The 18090-nt window shown below is 40.4% G+C and overlaps 1 protein-coding gene across 18 annotated transcripts in view; it reads right to left on the bottom strand.

Moving 5' to 3' along the window:
- Vti1a (vesicle transport through interaction with t-SNAREs 1A) overlaps positions 1-18090 on the bottom strand; it is a 301616-nt gene that overhangs the window by 222215 nt on the left and 61311 nt on the right. For 11 of the 18 annotated variants that reach the window (XM_076924620.1, XM_076924628.1, XM_076924643.1 and 8 more), the window contains exons 5-6: positions 12782-12802; positions 8005-8104 (exon numbers count right to left, since the gene is read on the bottom strand). In XM_076924620.1, the coding sequence (XP_076780735.1) occupies positions 8005-8104; positions 12782-12802 (121 nt within the window). The remainder of the gene's footprint in view (positions 1-8004; positions 8105-12781; positions 12803-18090) is intronic. The other 7 variants (XM_076924634.1, XM_076924746.1, XM_034525044.2 and 4 more) reach the window with 3 other exon arrangements.

The following is an 18090-nucleotide window of genomic DNA, read 5'->3' as shown; positions in this document are numbered from 1 at the left end:
TGGCCAGGGAGAGCATCATGGCAGGAGTATGACAAAGAACTGTTCACTCATGGTAGTGAGGAAGGAGACAGAAGGGGATTATCATCTCAAAAAATAAAATGAACAAACAAACAAAAAACAAACAACCTCCCCGCAAAACCCACAAGCCACATCCCTAATACCTACCTTCCTCTTACTTGGCTCTACCCCGAAACAGTAGTTCTCAAATGCCATGACCCACTATTTTATTTAAAGATGTGCATGGGTACTAATACTGCCTGTTTCTTCTGTGAAATCTCTTTAAAGAGATAAGTTAGAAACTTACCTTTAAAACCTGTGGTATAGATAAATTACCCCACTCTCACTAAGATGCTGTAATCTAAGAATGGTTTTCCAGAAGGGAAAAATACCAAATATGTTTCCATATATGGCCAAGTCTATCAGGATAAATGAATTCAAATTTTGCACCTGCAAGAGCAAAAATAATCTGAACACATGATATAAATCAGGCCAGTGGAAGCAGATTCTAGAGATTGCCTGATGCTTAAAGCCAGATACAGTATTAAAACTGCAGCAAAAGCCTTGGTCTCCCTCCCTCCCTTCCAGTCCATCTGCTTGTCTGTCTGCCTTTCTTTCTTTCTTTCTTTCTTTCTTTCTTTCTTTCTTTCTTTCTTTCTTTCTTTCTTCTCCCTCCCCTCCCCTCCCCTCCCCTCCTCTCCCTCCCCTCCCCTCCCCTCCCCCCCTCCCCTCCCCTCCCCTCCCCTCCCCTCCCCCTCCCCCTCCCTCCCTCCCTCCCTCCCTCCCTCCCTCCCTCTCTCTCTCTCTCTCTCTCTCTCTCTCTCTCTCTCTCTCTCTCTCTCTTTCTTGTTTCTCTGTGTAGCCCTGGATGTCCTGGAACTTGCTATGTAGACCAGGCCGGCTCTGAACTCATAGAGACCCATCTGACTCTGCTTCCTTAGTGCTGGCATTAAAGGCATGCACCACCACCTCCCAACTGGGTTTTCTTTTTCAAAGGAGTTAATCTTCAGAGAAGAGGAGAATCAGGGTGCCAAGGAAATGCTCAATCAGAGTATGGCAAATCTACTGGGTCAACTCTATAACAAAATTTGGGTAAAAAACACTTTCTTTTATGTAACTAAGTTTCCAGTGTGCGGCACTGGATGGCTGTATTCTTATGAAGTCAATCATTTCATTTTCCTGATGAATTAGGATACATATATCCTAATTCTAATATAAGTATCCCAGGATACTTATATCCTAATTCCGGTGTGTGCTTTTACTTAAGGAAACTCAGTAGAGTTGTAGTGAACAGAGGGAAGGCATGTTTGACTAGGGCAGCGTGGAAAACTTGGGGTTCCTGGGTGAATCAGCAGCAGTTCCACTTCCTGCACAGTTTTCCTCCTGATGATAAAATACACAGTGTCTGTGTAAGAGTGCCTTCCTAGCCAATGCTGCCAACAGTTAGATCAACGCGTTCTGGGGCATTTATGATGCCATAGGGAATGTGTGTGCTGACTATTTGTTGCTATCTGCCACATTCTTTCATGTATATATTTTAGCTGTGTGATCAATTCATATGCAGGAATGGATGAGCATCATGTGTAGGCCTGGTGCCATGGAGAGGGTCTCATATCCCCTGAAACTGGAGTTACAGGTGACTGAGAGCCAGCGTGTGGGTGGCTGGGCACCAAACCCAGGTCCTCCACAGAAGCCAACAGTGTTCTAATCACTGAGCATCTATCTCTCCAGCCAGAGACCTACCAACTGTTTTGCAAATACATTTTGATAAAGACACATATACATAAGAGTTCATGAAGCTTTGTCTAGTTCCAGAAAATATTAAATGTTGACACTATAAAGCAGTCATCTCGCGGGGCTTGAATGTCACTTACCATGGATCATGGCTGAGCATACTTAAGTGTCCGCCTGCCTCCAGCAGTGGACCTGAGGGATCCAGGGGCTTGCTCCTAACAGCACTGCCGAGGACACCAGGATGGGGGCTTCAACAGCACTGCGCAGTCAAACCCAATGTGTTTCCTCAATAGGTTAGTGGGAGATTAATCAAGGAGCAATAAATATTTCTACGAAGAATCTTCCAGATGAAAGATCACAAAGGGGGGAAGTGCTGGTTTTGTGGGCTATTTCCATAACTCTTCTCTCTAGAGATGTCATCACAGTCTGTTTCTCATAAGAACATCAACAATCCACCAACATCTTACCAACAATCCATATCCAGCCCAGATCTATCACAAACGTCACTTCCAGCTTAATAGATTGGCCACTGTTTAAGTAATGATTATCAAGTCCCCATTTGTTCAGAGAGGTTCTTAAGGAAAAATAGTCAACAATCCATGCCAGGTCACTAAAATCCATTACATAAATGTATGAAACTGAAAGAAAATAGTTTTTAGATAAGTGAGATTCTGGCTCCATGTTTCTGAAAGACTTTTAGAATGGCTTGTAATTTTTCTGGTATCTCTGTCACCAAACTTATCCATTAATGATTTTAATTAACTCCTAAATCCCTGTCCTTCACTTCTCAGAAGCGGCCACTTGCCTGTTCATGGTCCTTTAAAGACCTTTTCCCAGAGTAAACTCCAGACACCTTCCATTCCCATATGCTGCCACAGTCTGCTCCCCTCAGACTCTGCTGGGCCCGTGGCTGTGTCTGTGTTTACTCCCACAATCTGCTCACTCCCAAACAGCGCATTTACGGACTCTCATGCTCACTGCCGCTTCTTTCTGGAGCTGTCCGCCCAGACTGTCTTAGGGATGGCATCTCTGTAACACTTGACACTCAGCAGCACCTTCTGCCCACACCACAGCCTGCATCAGTTAGTTGTCACTGTCTGCTTGGAGCACTGAGCCTGTCAGCCATTACAGCTTACCTCACCTGACCACTATGTGAAACCACCCACTACATTAACTTATTAATTTTTAAAATGTCTAGCTTACTTGACCCTTCCTCTTACTTATAAACTGCCTGAAAATAAGTGTCTTGCCTCTCTTTTTTCACATGTGTGCCTGTGAAATCAATCATATCTCTTGTGGAACCAAATAATCTGGCTTACTGTGCCTAGTTTCATAAATGTGGGAAAATGGTATCACCTCTCTGTAACTTCTTTTCTCTTCTACAAAAATAAGTGAATGGGGATGGAAAAACTAAGAATATAGAATAATGAGTTATCACATGGCCTATGTCACATGATTAGCAGGCCTTATGTCACTTCTCATAGGCTTTGTCCCTAGCCCACATACAGCCCTGGGTGAAGGGTTAGAGTACTTCACTTTCAGGCAGGAGCTGAAGAGGTGCAGTTCCTTCTCAAGAGATCAGTGGCTACTACTTCCCTGCCTCTTCAGAGAACTTCAGAGAAGAATGTCAACACACGGAGCTTGGGGTGCTTCGAGCTGGGCTAAGGCAAGGTCTGCAAATGATCAAAACTTAAGCCAACGAGTACCTGCAATGTACAGCTCTAGGATGCTCTGAAGGTGGTGCAAGCCCATGTGGGGAAACAGCAGGAAGAGTCACAGGACAAGGACTGCATTCCTGTCCTCCCACAGCTCTCTCTCAGCCTCTTTCCTTTGTGCCGACTGTGACTGTGGATGTTTATTTGAAAGGGGAACATAACACCCTAAGAGTAAAAGGCAGATGACCCAGCATTTAAATCCTGACCATCAACAAGATGGCTATCACCACAGCTAGAAATCACACCCCTTAGTAACTGGAGAAGGGAGAGGCATTCTTCTTCTCAAATACTCTAGAAGAGAACTCAGAAGTCATGCCAAACTGTATCAACCCAATGCTTCATGAGACCAGCATCGAATCTAGGCCTTGATGACTACTTCCAAAGCAGCTTAGGAATGTGTATGCTAACTGTCTTTCTTGATGGCAAGTCTTACATTGGAATGACCTCGTATCGGCTGGGGTGTGCATGTGTGTATGCATTTGCATGTGTGTAGACCAGAAGATAACCTTGGATGTTGTTCTACACAATACCATCTACTTTGTTTTTGAGACACGGTCTCTCACTGGCTAGTCAGTAAGCTAAGCTGGCCAACCAGCAAGCCCCAAAGATCCACCAGTCTCCACCAATCAAATACTGGACTAAAAGTATGTGCCATGACCCCGTTTGTGTTTTAGTTAAGGGTTTTGAACTGAGGCCCTTTGTTTGCACTTTACCAATAGAGCGTCAGCTCTTTAATGTTACAAATTACCAAATTCAATTTGACCTGTCCTTTCTTTATCAAATTCAACAACTTTTAACTCAGTCAGTTATCACCAACAGAAAGGGATCCAGGGAAGTAGCCTGATGACCATTAAACTCGACGCATACCAGGGAGTAAATGATAAAGTAATCATACACTGTGGCATATGCCCTCTGCTCACTGACTGCTCAAGAAGAGACAATATTCACAAATAACTAAAAAATGTCAATAGGGATGTAAGAACTTTTAAAGATGAATGTCATAATCTGTAAGGAAGTAACTAGAGACTAACACTACATACTCCCTGATCTAGGCACCCTATCCGAGAGAGTATTCTTTTTGGATCTTGTCAATTATCAGCATCAAATTAATAAACAGAAAAGTTAAATTTTCTGCTAAAACTTTTGCCAATTATTTTGACTATTTTTTAACTGATGGCCATCTGTTAAAATGCTAAATATTTTATAGCGCTATCTTGTTTCCATGCACTTAGATAGAGAGGATCTTATTTTCCTACCTAACATCTTAGGAAATAGAAAGAGTCTAGTGTCAAGTGTCCATCCGGCAAGGATGAGAACGCACACAGATTGGGGACCTGGTTCTCAGGGCTGCACAATGGACCAATGACAGCATGAAGAGTCAGTCTTCTCCCTTCAACTCATTCACAACATTGGGCAGTAGTTCCTAGATTACTGTGCTCAAAGAAAATGTCAAACACTGCAGAAAGGGCGAGAGCAATGGCTCAGCAGCTATGAGCACTGCTGCTCTTCCAGAGGACACGGCTTCCTTTCCCAGCACCGATCTGTAACTCTGGTTCTAGGAAATTCAGTGTTCTCTCCTGGCTTCCAGAGGCACCAGCATGCATTCAGTGAGTGTAGACATATGTTCAGAAAACATGTTCATGCACATAAAATAAAAAATATGTCCAAAGCCCCACACAGGGTGGCCACGTTCACTGCTTTTTAAGTAAATCTATCAAACTTCTGTCTACTAGTAGTATCATGTCGTTAAACTGTCCGTGTTTATCTGACCATATAATACAAACTGTCATTTTAGATAAAATGCCATTCTTAAATTGATAAAATATGCAGTATGGGAAGCCTTTATATTCTACTTATGTTCTAACTTTTTCAGAACCCTTCTAAGTGTGGAGCTAACTCCAGGCTAAGGTAGTTCTTGGGAAGCATGCCCTCCTGGGTACTGCTTTAAAGGTCAGTTAGCTCTGTCCCTCCCCCTTGCACTTCATCATTTTGAAACCACTGAGTGTTGAGTTTTTCTCTTGTAAGTGGGAACGAAGCTCAGTGGTAGAGAATGTGGCTCCCATGCATCAGAGTCTGAATTTTATCTTCAACATTATTTTTAAAATTTGGGATAGAGAAAGGGGGAAGACCTGAGTTGGAAAGAGTGCTTGTATAGTATGCACAAAGCTTTGAGTTTAGTCTCAAGCACCAAATCTCTGGTATGGTGTGTAGCTGTGACCCTTGAGAAGTGGAGGCAGGAAGGATCCCAAGTTCAAGGCTATTCTTAGCTTAATAGTGAGTTTTAGGCCAGCCTGAACTCTATGAGACCCTCTCTGAAAAACTGCTTTATTCCCTTTCATATTGTTGTTGTTCTACTGTACTATAATGAAATGACGAGATTTATATTCATATATGGTCAGGACACAAAGCTGTTGACATTAGCACAGTGAGCACTGGCAGGGACTCAGGAAACATAAGTGACACAGTACCTTCCACAGTGTATTGTAAAAGCAGGCAAGTTACTTCTTTCCCACTCCACTTTCAAACTTATTCAAGTAAATGAATCAGCAAGCTGATGCTTGTCCACACTCAGTTTGGGAGCATCTGTCCTAATTCTCATTTGTGTTCCTCCTCTCAGACCTAATTCTGCAGTCTGCCCAAAGTGCCCAAACTTTGTGACATACACAGATTTGATTTTATAGCCCACCGTTGTCTTCTCAGCACTGTGCTCCCCATATATCAGAAGGAGTAACTATCAGCTCCCATACTGTCTTAACCACGGTCAGTGCACAGTCTTCTCATATGGGCCAGATTCTTTGATGACCCTTCAGTTTGGGGAAAGAGCCACATGGATAGTGAAGTGAGAGGCTGAGACAGCCACCGAAGACCCAGCCCATCAAGACCCTGAGGTCACCAGCACAGCATGACTATCTACACGTTCAAGCCCAAGCCAAGCCCATGGAGGGTCATCCATGGAGGCTTGACAAGGAAGGCCCTTCTTTAGTCAATGTAAACTTCAGTACAGACAGTACCACAGCTTCCAAGAACTGTCCAAATAGCACACCCTCTTTCTAGTCCTTTAAAACATACAAATTTCACACACAACAAAAAAATACTTTTTATAAGATAATCATGTATCATCAAATGGCGACACAATAACAATACATACACTTCTACATGTATTTATAGCATATAAAATACGTTAACATAAATATGCTATATCTTAAGACTTCTGAGATATGTGATTTACTTCTATTTTATTGAAGAATGAAGAGGCTCAGGGAAGTGAAATGATTCTCTTGTTGTCAGAGAAATAGGAGAATTGGAAGGTGGCTCCTTCCATTGTTTGTGTACCTCCCAAGAGTCTTCTCTAAGGGTGAGCTCCAAACCAAAGGGGCCCTGTCAGGACAGAGAGTCCACCTGTCAATAACTTCAGGAAAGCATCAGCGAGCACTGGTAAAAGCTGGGAGCATGGTGGTCTGCTTCAGCTTCCTCAGCATTAATAAATGCACAGTCTCCTTCCTAGGTTCCTTAGAATGCAGCACACAAACCAACTGATCCAGGGTAGCCATAGAGCAGGGCAAGCGCACTGGTCATTTATAAAAGCCACTACTTGCAAACACTTTCATTATACTCACTCTTCAGACAGCAGATGTTTTGGTAATGCTAAATTACATTTTTTTGCAGGAAAATTCTATTAATCACATATTTTTGTGGTTTATACACTGGGCAAGAACAATTTAAAATATGCAAAAGACATAATTTATAGTTCAGAAAACAAAAGGTATAGTTGAAAAATAAGGAACTCATAAAAACAAAAGTATTAATGATGCTTTGTAGTTTAAAAATTTACTGCATAAAATACACACACCCCTACTGCCTAAAATACATACACACACACACACACACACACACACACACACACACACACACACACACACAAACTTTTCTATTTTGAATAGACTGACCTTAGGAAAATTAGGATGGTCTTCTTTGCAATATGACTACTGTTAGTTCAAACCAAAAGTTTGACTATATATAGTTTAAGTATATAATCATGAATATTAACTTTGTTGTTCTATAGATATTTTCATATGTAGCCAGAGGTTCTGTTTATGGCTTTTATAAAATAGACTCATTACAGGGGCCATTTCCAACACTGAGAAAAACAAGGGAAGTGAAGTAGGTGTCATTACATTTTTGTCCTAGGCTCCTATCATTCAAAATGATTAAAATGTTAATTTTTACACATGTGACTAAAACCCAAGCCACAAACAAGGGAGACTCTCCGTCATTGCGGGTGGGTAAACTGACAACGTGTAACTGCACATTAAGACAAATGTAGAATTTAGACAAAGTATCCAGTCTGCTTTCAGATGTAGACTTTCAAACCTCAGGAAGGTTTTCAGTAGATGTCATGCCTTTTAACTTGAAAAAAGATAAGCGCAAATAAGCTCCCAATTGTCTCCCCAATATGTAAACCACATCTCGGGCTGCTGTCTCTGCTGCTCCTTTGAAGTTCTGCTGAAATGTCATGTGTTGTGAAGACTGCTGTGCATAAGCAAGACAATTTGCTCACTTTCAGAATTCTTACCGGTCTCCACTGCTATCTGGTATCCAGCCTCTAGTCTCCGAGATGACCTTTCCAGCCTCTCCGTGTTATCCAGCAGATGTGCCCTCTGAAAGGAAGGGGGAGTCAGGAGGATGGCTACAATGTTGGTTTTTTTGTTTTGTTTTGTTTTTTGTTTTGCCTTTTTAAAATATAATGCCTTTGTATGTCTTAACATTAGGGTGTGGAGGGTGTCTACAATCCATTGCAGTCAAATTTTAGCAGACAATTCTTCAGAGGAAACATAACAATAGATAGATTTCCAATCAAACATGTGTGGACCATCCACTTATTTGATTTTTGTTGTTGCTTGTTTGTTGGTTGGTTGGTTTTGTTGTTTCTTTTTTTTTAAAGGTGTCCCATGTTGTGAGTAGACACAACAAATCTTAATCCACAACAATGAGAAATGAATGAAGAGCAGAGCCAACTGGATCTTTCCTATTTTAACACAGAGGAGACAATGCACAGTGATCCTTCTCAGTATTCAGTTTTATAAAATGCAGTTATTTCCAACATTTATTTGGTCCTTTGATTTCTGCAGATCATAATTTCTAAACAGGAATTTTTATTTTTAAGAGAATGTTTCTTATTTTGGATCTGTAGCAAAATGACACACAGAACAACAGTGTGACTAAAACAGAATATTAAACAGCACTGTTAGCTCAAAGACGACACAGGACAACCAGCAAGGCACTGGGAGCACAAGGGATTTACACGGAAGTGCACAACTGCCAATGCATCTCCAAACATATGACACTGGGCTTAAAGTGAACTACTAGCACATAGTGTTTTGGACTATGAACTAAAATCAGAATCAACTCTTAGAAATAAAATTATATATAGCTAGCTCTCTTACACTACATCTGATGGGCAAATTAGAAAACTTCTCAATATTCTAGACTTTCCTTTCTACATTGAGACCCTATAAATGTTTTTGATCCCACAATAGAATCCCACAATATTCAGGTTACCAAAATATATTCATAGGCTAGCCATGTCAATGGATGGCATATGCATGTGACACACATGTACAGATGTTGAGATACTCAGAAATATATGAATATGTGTGCCTGTGAACTTAGAGGGGGGACTGCTTATGTATTTGTATAAATTAGTATCGCTTGCCTCCAAATCAATGTTGGTCAAAGAGAAAGGAAACATGCAACCACAACTCTACAAGTTTGTGTTGTTGACAGATGTCACTTAAAATTGAAGCAATGCTTTCCGATAATAATAAAAAAGGAGGTGCCACATGCATTATCTGAGTGGCTGCCGAGTGAAATGATGTACCTTGCTCTAATGAGCCCCCATGGATCTTGGAGATGCAAGCTGTATTGACATGCACACTTAAGCTAATACACCTAGACCAGTGCCTCCAAGCTCCAGCAGCCAGGGATGCTGACAGAATATCTCGCTTCCATCTTCAAAGAAAGGAAGTGATTAGTATGTTATCATTACCATTCAAAACGTGATTTCCTTATTCCCTCCCGGCATAGGTGACACATCTGAGATGCGGCCAGACGTTAGAGGCAGCTAAAGCCACATCAAAGCTTTCCTTGAAAAATTTTTTGGGGGAAGGGTGGGGGAATCATTAAAACAATGCTTTTAGAACAGAGAGAAAGGACCTGATGTGAAGGTCAGGAAGCGGCAAGAGCAGCCTATAATAATTAATAGAGATGTCTAATATATAGTGCAGAAATTAAGAGAAATATTGCCCCTCCTTCTGGAAAATAAATGAAATAAATAAAGTGGAGGAAGGAAGTAAAAATAAACTTCTTATGTCACAAGAAAAGCAAAATTATGGAAGGCTGCAGCTGAGGAAGAGCAGTGGTTCTCTCTGTGCTTGCCATGACGATTTCTAAATGAAACTTAATACTACTACAGCTTGCCAAAAATTGTGCCTCTAAGTCTGATTCTTCTTCCATATAGATTTTGGGAGTGAAGACTGCTTTTCTTTCCTCTGAAGATTGTTTTCTACCTAAACAAAGGACGTCAAACTGGTACTTCTCTAAAAAGCATCAATCCGATCTGAGAAAGCAAGAGTAATTCTGAATTTTAATCCAGACAAAGAAAATTTTGGGCTTGTTTTCATGTTGTATGAAACCCTAAATTCAAAGAAGATATTTTGCTTAATAGAGATTTTAAAAAAAAATCATGTACCATACTGGAATTGGATCTTTCTCTATGTTAATAATATGATGGAAAAATAAAAGCATGCTACACATGTGAAGAATAAGTATTTAAATAAGAAACAATTTGGGGGATTCTAGACCTAAACAGGGAAACAGAATGTCACAATGGGCATTAAACACTGCACACTCTGTGCTAAGCAGTGGAAGTAACTGCTTCTTCCAGAGTGTTTCATTTTCTCAGAGAAAATCTGCACCCAAGAGGATGATCAGCTTACGGGCAGCTTCCCAGCAGGGTATCCCTTCACATTTTGAAACTTCTCCACTAAAGTCAAACTAAAATCAAGTTCTCCCAACAGCTGCGCTATTTACATTGTTCCCTCAGCTGTGTGCTGCGTCCGTCCTTTAAATGAAAGGCGATCCACTACAGTGGTGCACAAGCTTTCAACCTGCCCGCTTGCTCCATCCCAAACTCCTTCTCTCACCCTCGTCTTGGCCCTTTTCAAAGGAGGTGAGTGAAGCTGCACAGGAGCTTCAGACAGAGCTCAGCTTGTGTGAGGAGCTGTGCAGAGTAGAAAGACGGGGCTGCAGGATTCCAACAGCTCGGCACAGCCAACACCACATCAGCTCCCTCTGCGCTACAACCCTGCCTCTAAGCAGACCCTAAAGAGAGCATTCCGTAAGGACAGGGACACTCCAAACACAACAAAACACAGTGTCTTAGGTTAGATAGGTTCTTGTCTTTTTAAAAGAGGTGCAAGTAAAAAATTGCAGTAACATTCACTGTATGAGTCTGAACAGACCCTGACTGGAAGAAGAGCCCGCTGAGCCATCCGAATGCAAGCTCAGTTTGCATCACCAAATCCATAAATACTAGAACTACACCTAAGTCAAAGACACAGACAATACAATTCCTGAAATTATCATTCTATTGCCAAATGATCTAGTTCTCCTGATAGTAATTCTATTCCAGTGCAGTTTCAGAAACATCAACTACTGCACTGAAATTGGTACAACTGCTAAGAAAGAAGACTATGAGAAATGATCAAGCAACAATACATAACACAAGATATGGGGATATGATTTTCAGCTTTTTACGTGAAGAATTCCTCGGATCCTGTACCACAGCAGAACAATGGGACCAAAATTACCATGGTTATTATAACACACAGGAATCTATCCATCAAAACTCTGCAAATACATGGACAAGAGCTTTGTAGAGTTTTTTTTTTTTTTTTTTTTGCATGCAATATACGTGTGTGTGTGTGTGTGTGTGTGTGTGTGTGTGTGCGCGTGCGTATGAGTGCATTCAACTCTATTGTTCATTTCGTCAACATCTGGACATTCAAGTTCCTCAGTAAAGGGTAAGTAAGGATCTCTAAATACACAGGACAGACAGACACACCTCCCAGGGACAATAATGTTTATGTCATTACTCATTCAAAGAGGAATCAATACTGTGACTAATTACATTCATTTAGTATGTTCACATATTCTTATACTTTCATGTTAAAAAAAGAAAAAACAAACAAAATATGAGAGGCTATTGGTGTGTTCTTTCTTCAGCTTATATGCCATTATCACTTTTGCTGAGCTAAAGTCACTCCTGCAGAAGAGCTGTTCAGACCACTGTCTACATGCCTCAGGAGCAACACCTCAAACACTCAACAGAATAGCTGTCCACCATGGAGACCGTCCAGGCAACCTGTAGTGAATACGCTCAGCCAAACGCAGGAGTAATTCAAACGACTGAGGCTGCAGTGAGCAGGAGGTCTGTTTTAACGGCAATACAGTCTGCTGTGTGGTGTCCTTGTGAGAAAACCAAACTCAATGTTACTGAGTAAGATGTAATTATCTCTGAAAAAGTAAATCGAAGCATTTGTGGTGTGTCTGGACTTTGTGGAAAACAACAACAAACAGAATCACTTAGCCACCGTCACTGGTGCTGTGCAGGGACTCATCAGGCCACAGAAGACTCTGGAGTAGCTCAGTGCAACTGACTAACTCAGAAAAAGGAGAACGCAACTGGGGGCCATTTCCTACAGAAAGGAAAACGCTTAACAGTGAAGCAAGCTTTCCTGCTCTAGGGTGTTCTTGTACCAGAGCAAGGGCATTTACAATGTGTGTGTGTTTCCCCATGGTGTTTTATACGGAACCCTGGAATCTAGCAAGTGGAGGGAGTTTTCAGTAAAATAAATCAGGATCAGGAAAAAAAAATAAATTCATACTAACTTCACTGAGAAACCAACACAAATAAAAGAAACATGAAGTTAAAGTTCACAAAACAACACAGTTCTGTGCAGTTTTAGGATAAGCCTTCCTTGTTCCTCCATTTTTTTGCTTTTTGGCTTTAAAAAGATTAACTGTCTCTCAGTGTCAACAAGGAACGGTGCCCCCAGAACAACTAGAAACAGTTCTGAGAAGACGGTCAGAGGAGAAGACTTCTGAAGTCATAAAGTCAATAGTTTTGTCAAGTGTACATTTCCCTGACCAAAAAAAAAAAAAAAAAAAAAAAAAAAAAAAAAAAAAGGAATACAAGACCCTTCAGGTTTAGAAAATAAAATTTCCAAGAAACAGCAGAACTAAGGGGGAAAAAAATCAAGCCAAGAAATACTTACCTCTTCACGTAATTTTATCAACTGCACCATGAATGCACATACACAAAAGGAAGATAAAAAGGGGAGAAATGGCAGGAGAGAAAGATCAGTTGTGTGACAGGATACAGAATTAACATTGACAATTCATCTGTTTACATGTTTAGCATTTAAAAATCACAGACAAACACATTAAAAGAGCCTAAGCATAGACTACATGCAGAGGTTTTTGAACAAATAAAGATCACTTTCTCACACTGTCACATTAAACAAAGAGAATAGTGTGAAATTCTCTTTTAAAGTACATCTAAGAACCATCATGAAATAAAGGGGAACGACTTCATAGAAGTCTATATTATAAAAAAAGAAAACAAGTTTACTGCGTCTCTCTTCTAAGAATGCACCATTAGAGAGCATTTGTATATACAAGATTTCAGGATGTTTCTCTATTCAGGGCCTTGACAACTGATTTCTGATTTTACCAACAAATGAAAATGATCAGTAGCTCACACTCTGGCTCCAGTTAAGTATTTAAAACAACAACAAAAATAACCTACTATTATCTTCTGGCTAAATGTCATATGTGCATGCATTGTAATGCTAAGACTACATTGGGATAACATGTCAGCTGAGAACTAACAAAAGCACACATAAAGTACCTAGCTCAACAATTACTGTTAAGATTTATGGTTTTTTTCTATAATAATATATGACTCACTGAGTGTGCTTTTATTTGACTTTTTGTTTCTTCAGTATCTAGTTACCTTTATCTTACAAACTAGGGCATATCAAAGAAAGCAGTCCTCTTACTGTGTCTGTTCTATGGTCTGCCTTCACTAAAATCAAATCAAACCCACTCTCTCGGCTGTCACTGAGTTCTCCTATGTCGACATTTTAGTTCCTACCTTTCCCACTTCCATGACTGTAACAGATACAGCAAGAGCCCATGGAACCACAAATCTGCCCCACTCTGGGTATGTGTCTGACATCATTCTAAACCACAGACTTCACTGCATTGTTAAAATGACTACCACGGCTTCACAATGCTCATAAAAGAAGCTTGTGCCACAAGACCATAAGCTACATTCTAGGTTTGAAATTTGCATCTTCAGCCATTCAGGACTACAACTGATAATTTTTAAACATCCAAGTGCTACAATATCTGTTATAACACTTGACATGCAGGCCAATAAATTACACAACTGCTTTAGAGAAATGAAGTTTAGAGTTATGAATGGTTCGCTATAATTCTCTCTAAAAGTATCGTGTTTACCACAGCCGGGAATCTCAGCACCTAATGTCTTAGTCTCGAGTTTAAAGTGGACAAGTGTGCATTTCAGCTTACTCTGTTATGTCACTTGTTACAGGAAAGCACTTTAAACATAAAAGGAAATTCAAATTGTCATAAAACCTTTACAGAAAGGGTTTAGAAATTATTGTATAGCGACTAGTCTGTACAAAAGTTTAAATGTCAACTGTTCAAAGCAGACACAGTTACTGGTTTTAAATATACTCGTTCCCTCCCCCACAACCACCCAGTAGAGCATCTCATCTTGTCATGTGGAAAGTGACAAATTTGTTCTCTAGATGAAGTTAACATTTAAACTAATATACCTAGCCTATCAGATACTGGAGTCTTTCTTTTTGTCATTTGAACAGCATGGCAGAAGAACTTGAACAGTAAATCTCAGAGAGAGACGACGTGGGAACTGACCGCAAAGCTCTTTTCTTTCTGGGCACCGTTCTTCAGTTGACCATGATACTTAAAGGGCCAAAGTTTAAAACTACTTGTCAGCCATGGAGTCCACTGGGGCATGCCACCCTACCGTAAGCAAGAGTGTTTTCAAATGCTACCCATTTGCTTTTTCAATGGATTCCAAACAAAAAAAACTTTCTATCTTGTTTGTGCTGCATGGCTGCATTCAAGCTCCACGCCGGATCTGTAACTAAGCTAGGTAACGGGAGGTTTCTAATCTTCATCTTTTTTTTTTTTTCTTAACTTTCTTTCTCTCTTTTTCTGCGGGGGTAGGGGTAGGGGGTGGTGTTTAGGCAAAGAGTTAAGAATTGAAATAAACAAAGATGGTCGCTGTTTGCAAACTAACAATGCTTAGACCGCACTAAAAGCAGCCATTTGAACATCTTATCCAGTTGTAGCTCCATCACAGACGCCATGAAAGTGTGCAAAACCATCATGTTGGCTTATGATAATCCACATCTTTTTTGAAACAAAGATTTCTCCCACAACCCCACCCGGAATGCAGAATTTGATACAAGAGGTAATCTGTTCCTTTGTGGACTGAAAAAAAAAAAAATCTGGTTTACGCTGGTTTGAACCAGTGGAATCTCTTGTGGTTAAGCCTTTTGCTGTGACTAAAATCAAAACTGCACTGTGGAGCATGGGAGGGTGGGTGTGCATGAGCGCCTCTCTGTGTATGTGTGTGAGGTTCGTCACGTGACTCCCAGAACTCCCGAATTTTTTTTAAAGCTGATAACGCCACTGCCGTCTCTGTCCGCATACAGATAACGAATAAATGCTGAACTCTATTAAACGCCCTTTACACATTATCGTGGGTCGAACAGACAATTTTCTGAACTTATGATGACTGTCTGTTTATTTTGCTGGAAACCCCCAGCACGAGCGAGCAGATTTGTGCCTGGTAATGCTCGCCGGGGCTATATGAAATGATACCGACCTTCTTCAGATCTTGCGGAATTAAATTGACCGACTTCACCCCCTGGTCTGTAGCTGAAGTTTGACACACTTTACGCACAGCAAGCCCAAATCGGAACTTAAGAGAACCTTGCATTAAAAAATTAAGCAATCATTATCTGTTAAACATTGCTTTCCCACAAAAACTTCCTCATGGTGGAGACCATTCTACCCTTTATATGTTTTTTTTTTTTTTCTAATCTTCTCTGTAGGATTTTCTCAAAGACACTGGATCAATATAATTTTGCATATGGCAACCGAGAGTCTATTAGTATCCAAAACAAGGACTTTGGAAATTTTATTTGTTCCTATTGCCAAACTCCACTCAGAAGCCTGTATGATTTTATTCTATAATCTATGTTGTATTTTGAGAATGGTTCTCATGAAAGGAAATCAAGTTAAGAACTACTAAGCTTTCCACTCTAAATAAATACTGCATCACTGCATCCAACAGTTCAGCTCCAAAAGAAATTAAACACTGCACATTGGTGGATGGATAAAAAGGCTTAGACACTTGTCCTCTGGAAGCCAGGGCCCAGGTCCTTAGCACTTACAAGTGCAACAGAGAATCTCTCCTGGCACCCACTTTTTTTTTCTTTTTTCTATTTTTTTTTTAAATCCAGAATGAGGTATATTTAATTAAATAAAATGTATATGAATCCAAAAAAGTATCCAAGGAAGTTGATCTAGAATGCAATCAGATGTATACTGTACTGAGGACATTAAGCGTTCACTTGAGTAATCCTTAATTGTAGAAAGAGTGGTATTTCTAATCATGGAAGAAATGTAAATATACCCTTGAAGAAAATTACTGTCATTGATAGCTAGCTAGAAGACTGCAGCTACACACGTCAACATGCGGTTGCAGATGTCTAAGAAAACTCACCATAAACACCACAGAGAGAAAGCTAATTGCTACTGTATTCACACATGTCCAAACCTTCCCCAGGAAGCCACTGTATGGAGGAGGTGCCTGAGGCGGTGGACATGAAGTCAGCACTTCACGTTTGCAGTCATAACTACTAACTGTTTATTTTTTCCCCTTATAGTCACTCTGTATATTTAACTGACAGATATATGCTAATTTAAGTGACTATGACTAATATTGCTTATAGCTAAGCTTTGTGTGTATATTAAAAGGCTGCCATAATTATATGACAGGAAGACCTAGAAGCCAGCATGTGAACAATCAGCACAAACATAAACTTTCTGGGTAGTAGAGATTTTCTTATATGAATTGTGGGGAGTCCACTTAAAACACCTACCTTCTTACCTACATAAAACTGTAAATGAAGACCCATTTAAAACCCTCTCTGTGAAGAGAGGCCCTCTACCTTGACTGCAGAGTCAGAAGGCCATTGAAGAGAATAAAGTTATTCTCACATTGGAAGTTTGTTCTGGGAAGAGACATTTAAATCCCTACATTATGACAAAGGACTTCAACACAAAATTTAATGACTTCATCGTGGTATGAAAACTTTGCTTTGCATGGTAACAAATTATCCAAAAGCATAGCATGGTCTCTGAACTTTCACACCTCATTCCAATTTTAGGCTGAGAAGCTCACGAGTCATAATCTGCCGTTTGCATATTCTCACGACTGTAATTTGCCGTGCTGTATTTATTGAAGTGACAGGTCCTTACAGCTAACTTCAGGTTCCCCAAGCACTTTCAGAATTTGTAAGTTTGATTCATATAAGTCCAGGGGAAGTCTCTGCATAATCACTTTAAAGTGACAGAAATATAATTCGAAAAATTCAGGAAGTGTGAGCTCAAATCTATTTTTGTGGAATATTTTTCTTTAGGCATAAAAATCATACTTCTATGTATATAAAGCTAATATTCTGGGTGTATAAATGTCCATTAAGAGAAGTGAACAAGCAAGCTTTAGAAAGTATCTGTCAGAGAACTACATCATTACAATACAGCAGCCTAGGTTAGACAGGAACAGCTCCTTCCTGTTCCTTCCCCATGAGGTAGCCGTCTCAGATAGGGAAAGTCTACAGCTTTCAAAAGAACTGACATAGGGGCCACACACGCTTTTGTTGTTGTTGTTGGGTTTTGTGTTTTGCAAAAATAAGAAAAAGAGTTTTGTTGTTACAGTAGTTAGAGAAGAAAATTGTGATTCATTCATCCAAAAGCCATGAGCAATTCAAATCTGACTTTAAAAAGGCAGAGAACACTCTCCTCCTACTCTCACAGTTTAATGGATTATGAGTAAACCCTCCTGGTTACTTTACCTTGGCTGTGCCCCACCCCCTGTAGCTGTTCTCAGGACTCCATCAGGAAACTGGCCAAGTCTGAGCCATGTGTCAACTCAGGCTGATGCTGACCAAAGAGTGAAGGAGGTCAATAAAGCTGAGGGTCTGCTTGGTGACGCCCATTTTGGGGGGTAGCAGGATGGGTGCCTTTGTCACACCAGCTTCTTCCCAGTTACAATGCTCACATTCAAGTAGTCTGGAATTTAGTGTAGTGAATGGAAACTCCTTGAAATGGAAAGTCCATCCTGCAGATTTTAGCCTGTTAGACAGATGTGCTACTTACATCTTCCTGTCTAATCACAAGCTTGTTTTACTCGGTGAGTGGTTCACGTAGGTAGAGAAGCAAATGTGGAAGACCTGCC

The sequence above is a fragment of the Arvicanthis niloticus genome, chromosome 1 (genome assembly GCF_011762505.2).
Source record: "Arvicanthis niloticus isolate mArvNil1 chromosome 1, mArvNil1.pat.X, whole genome shotgun sequence".
Lineage (NCBI taxonomy): Eukaryota > Metazoa > Chordata > Mammalia > Rodentia > Muridae > Arvicanthis > Arvicanthis niloticus.
Note: the sequence above shows the minus strand (reverse complement) of the source record. Positions and strands in the feature narration are given on the sequence as shown.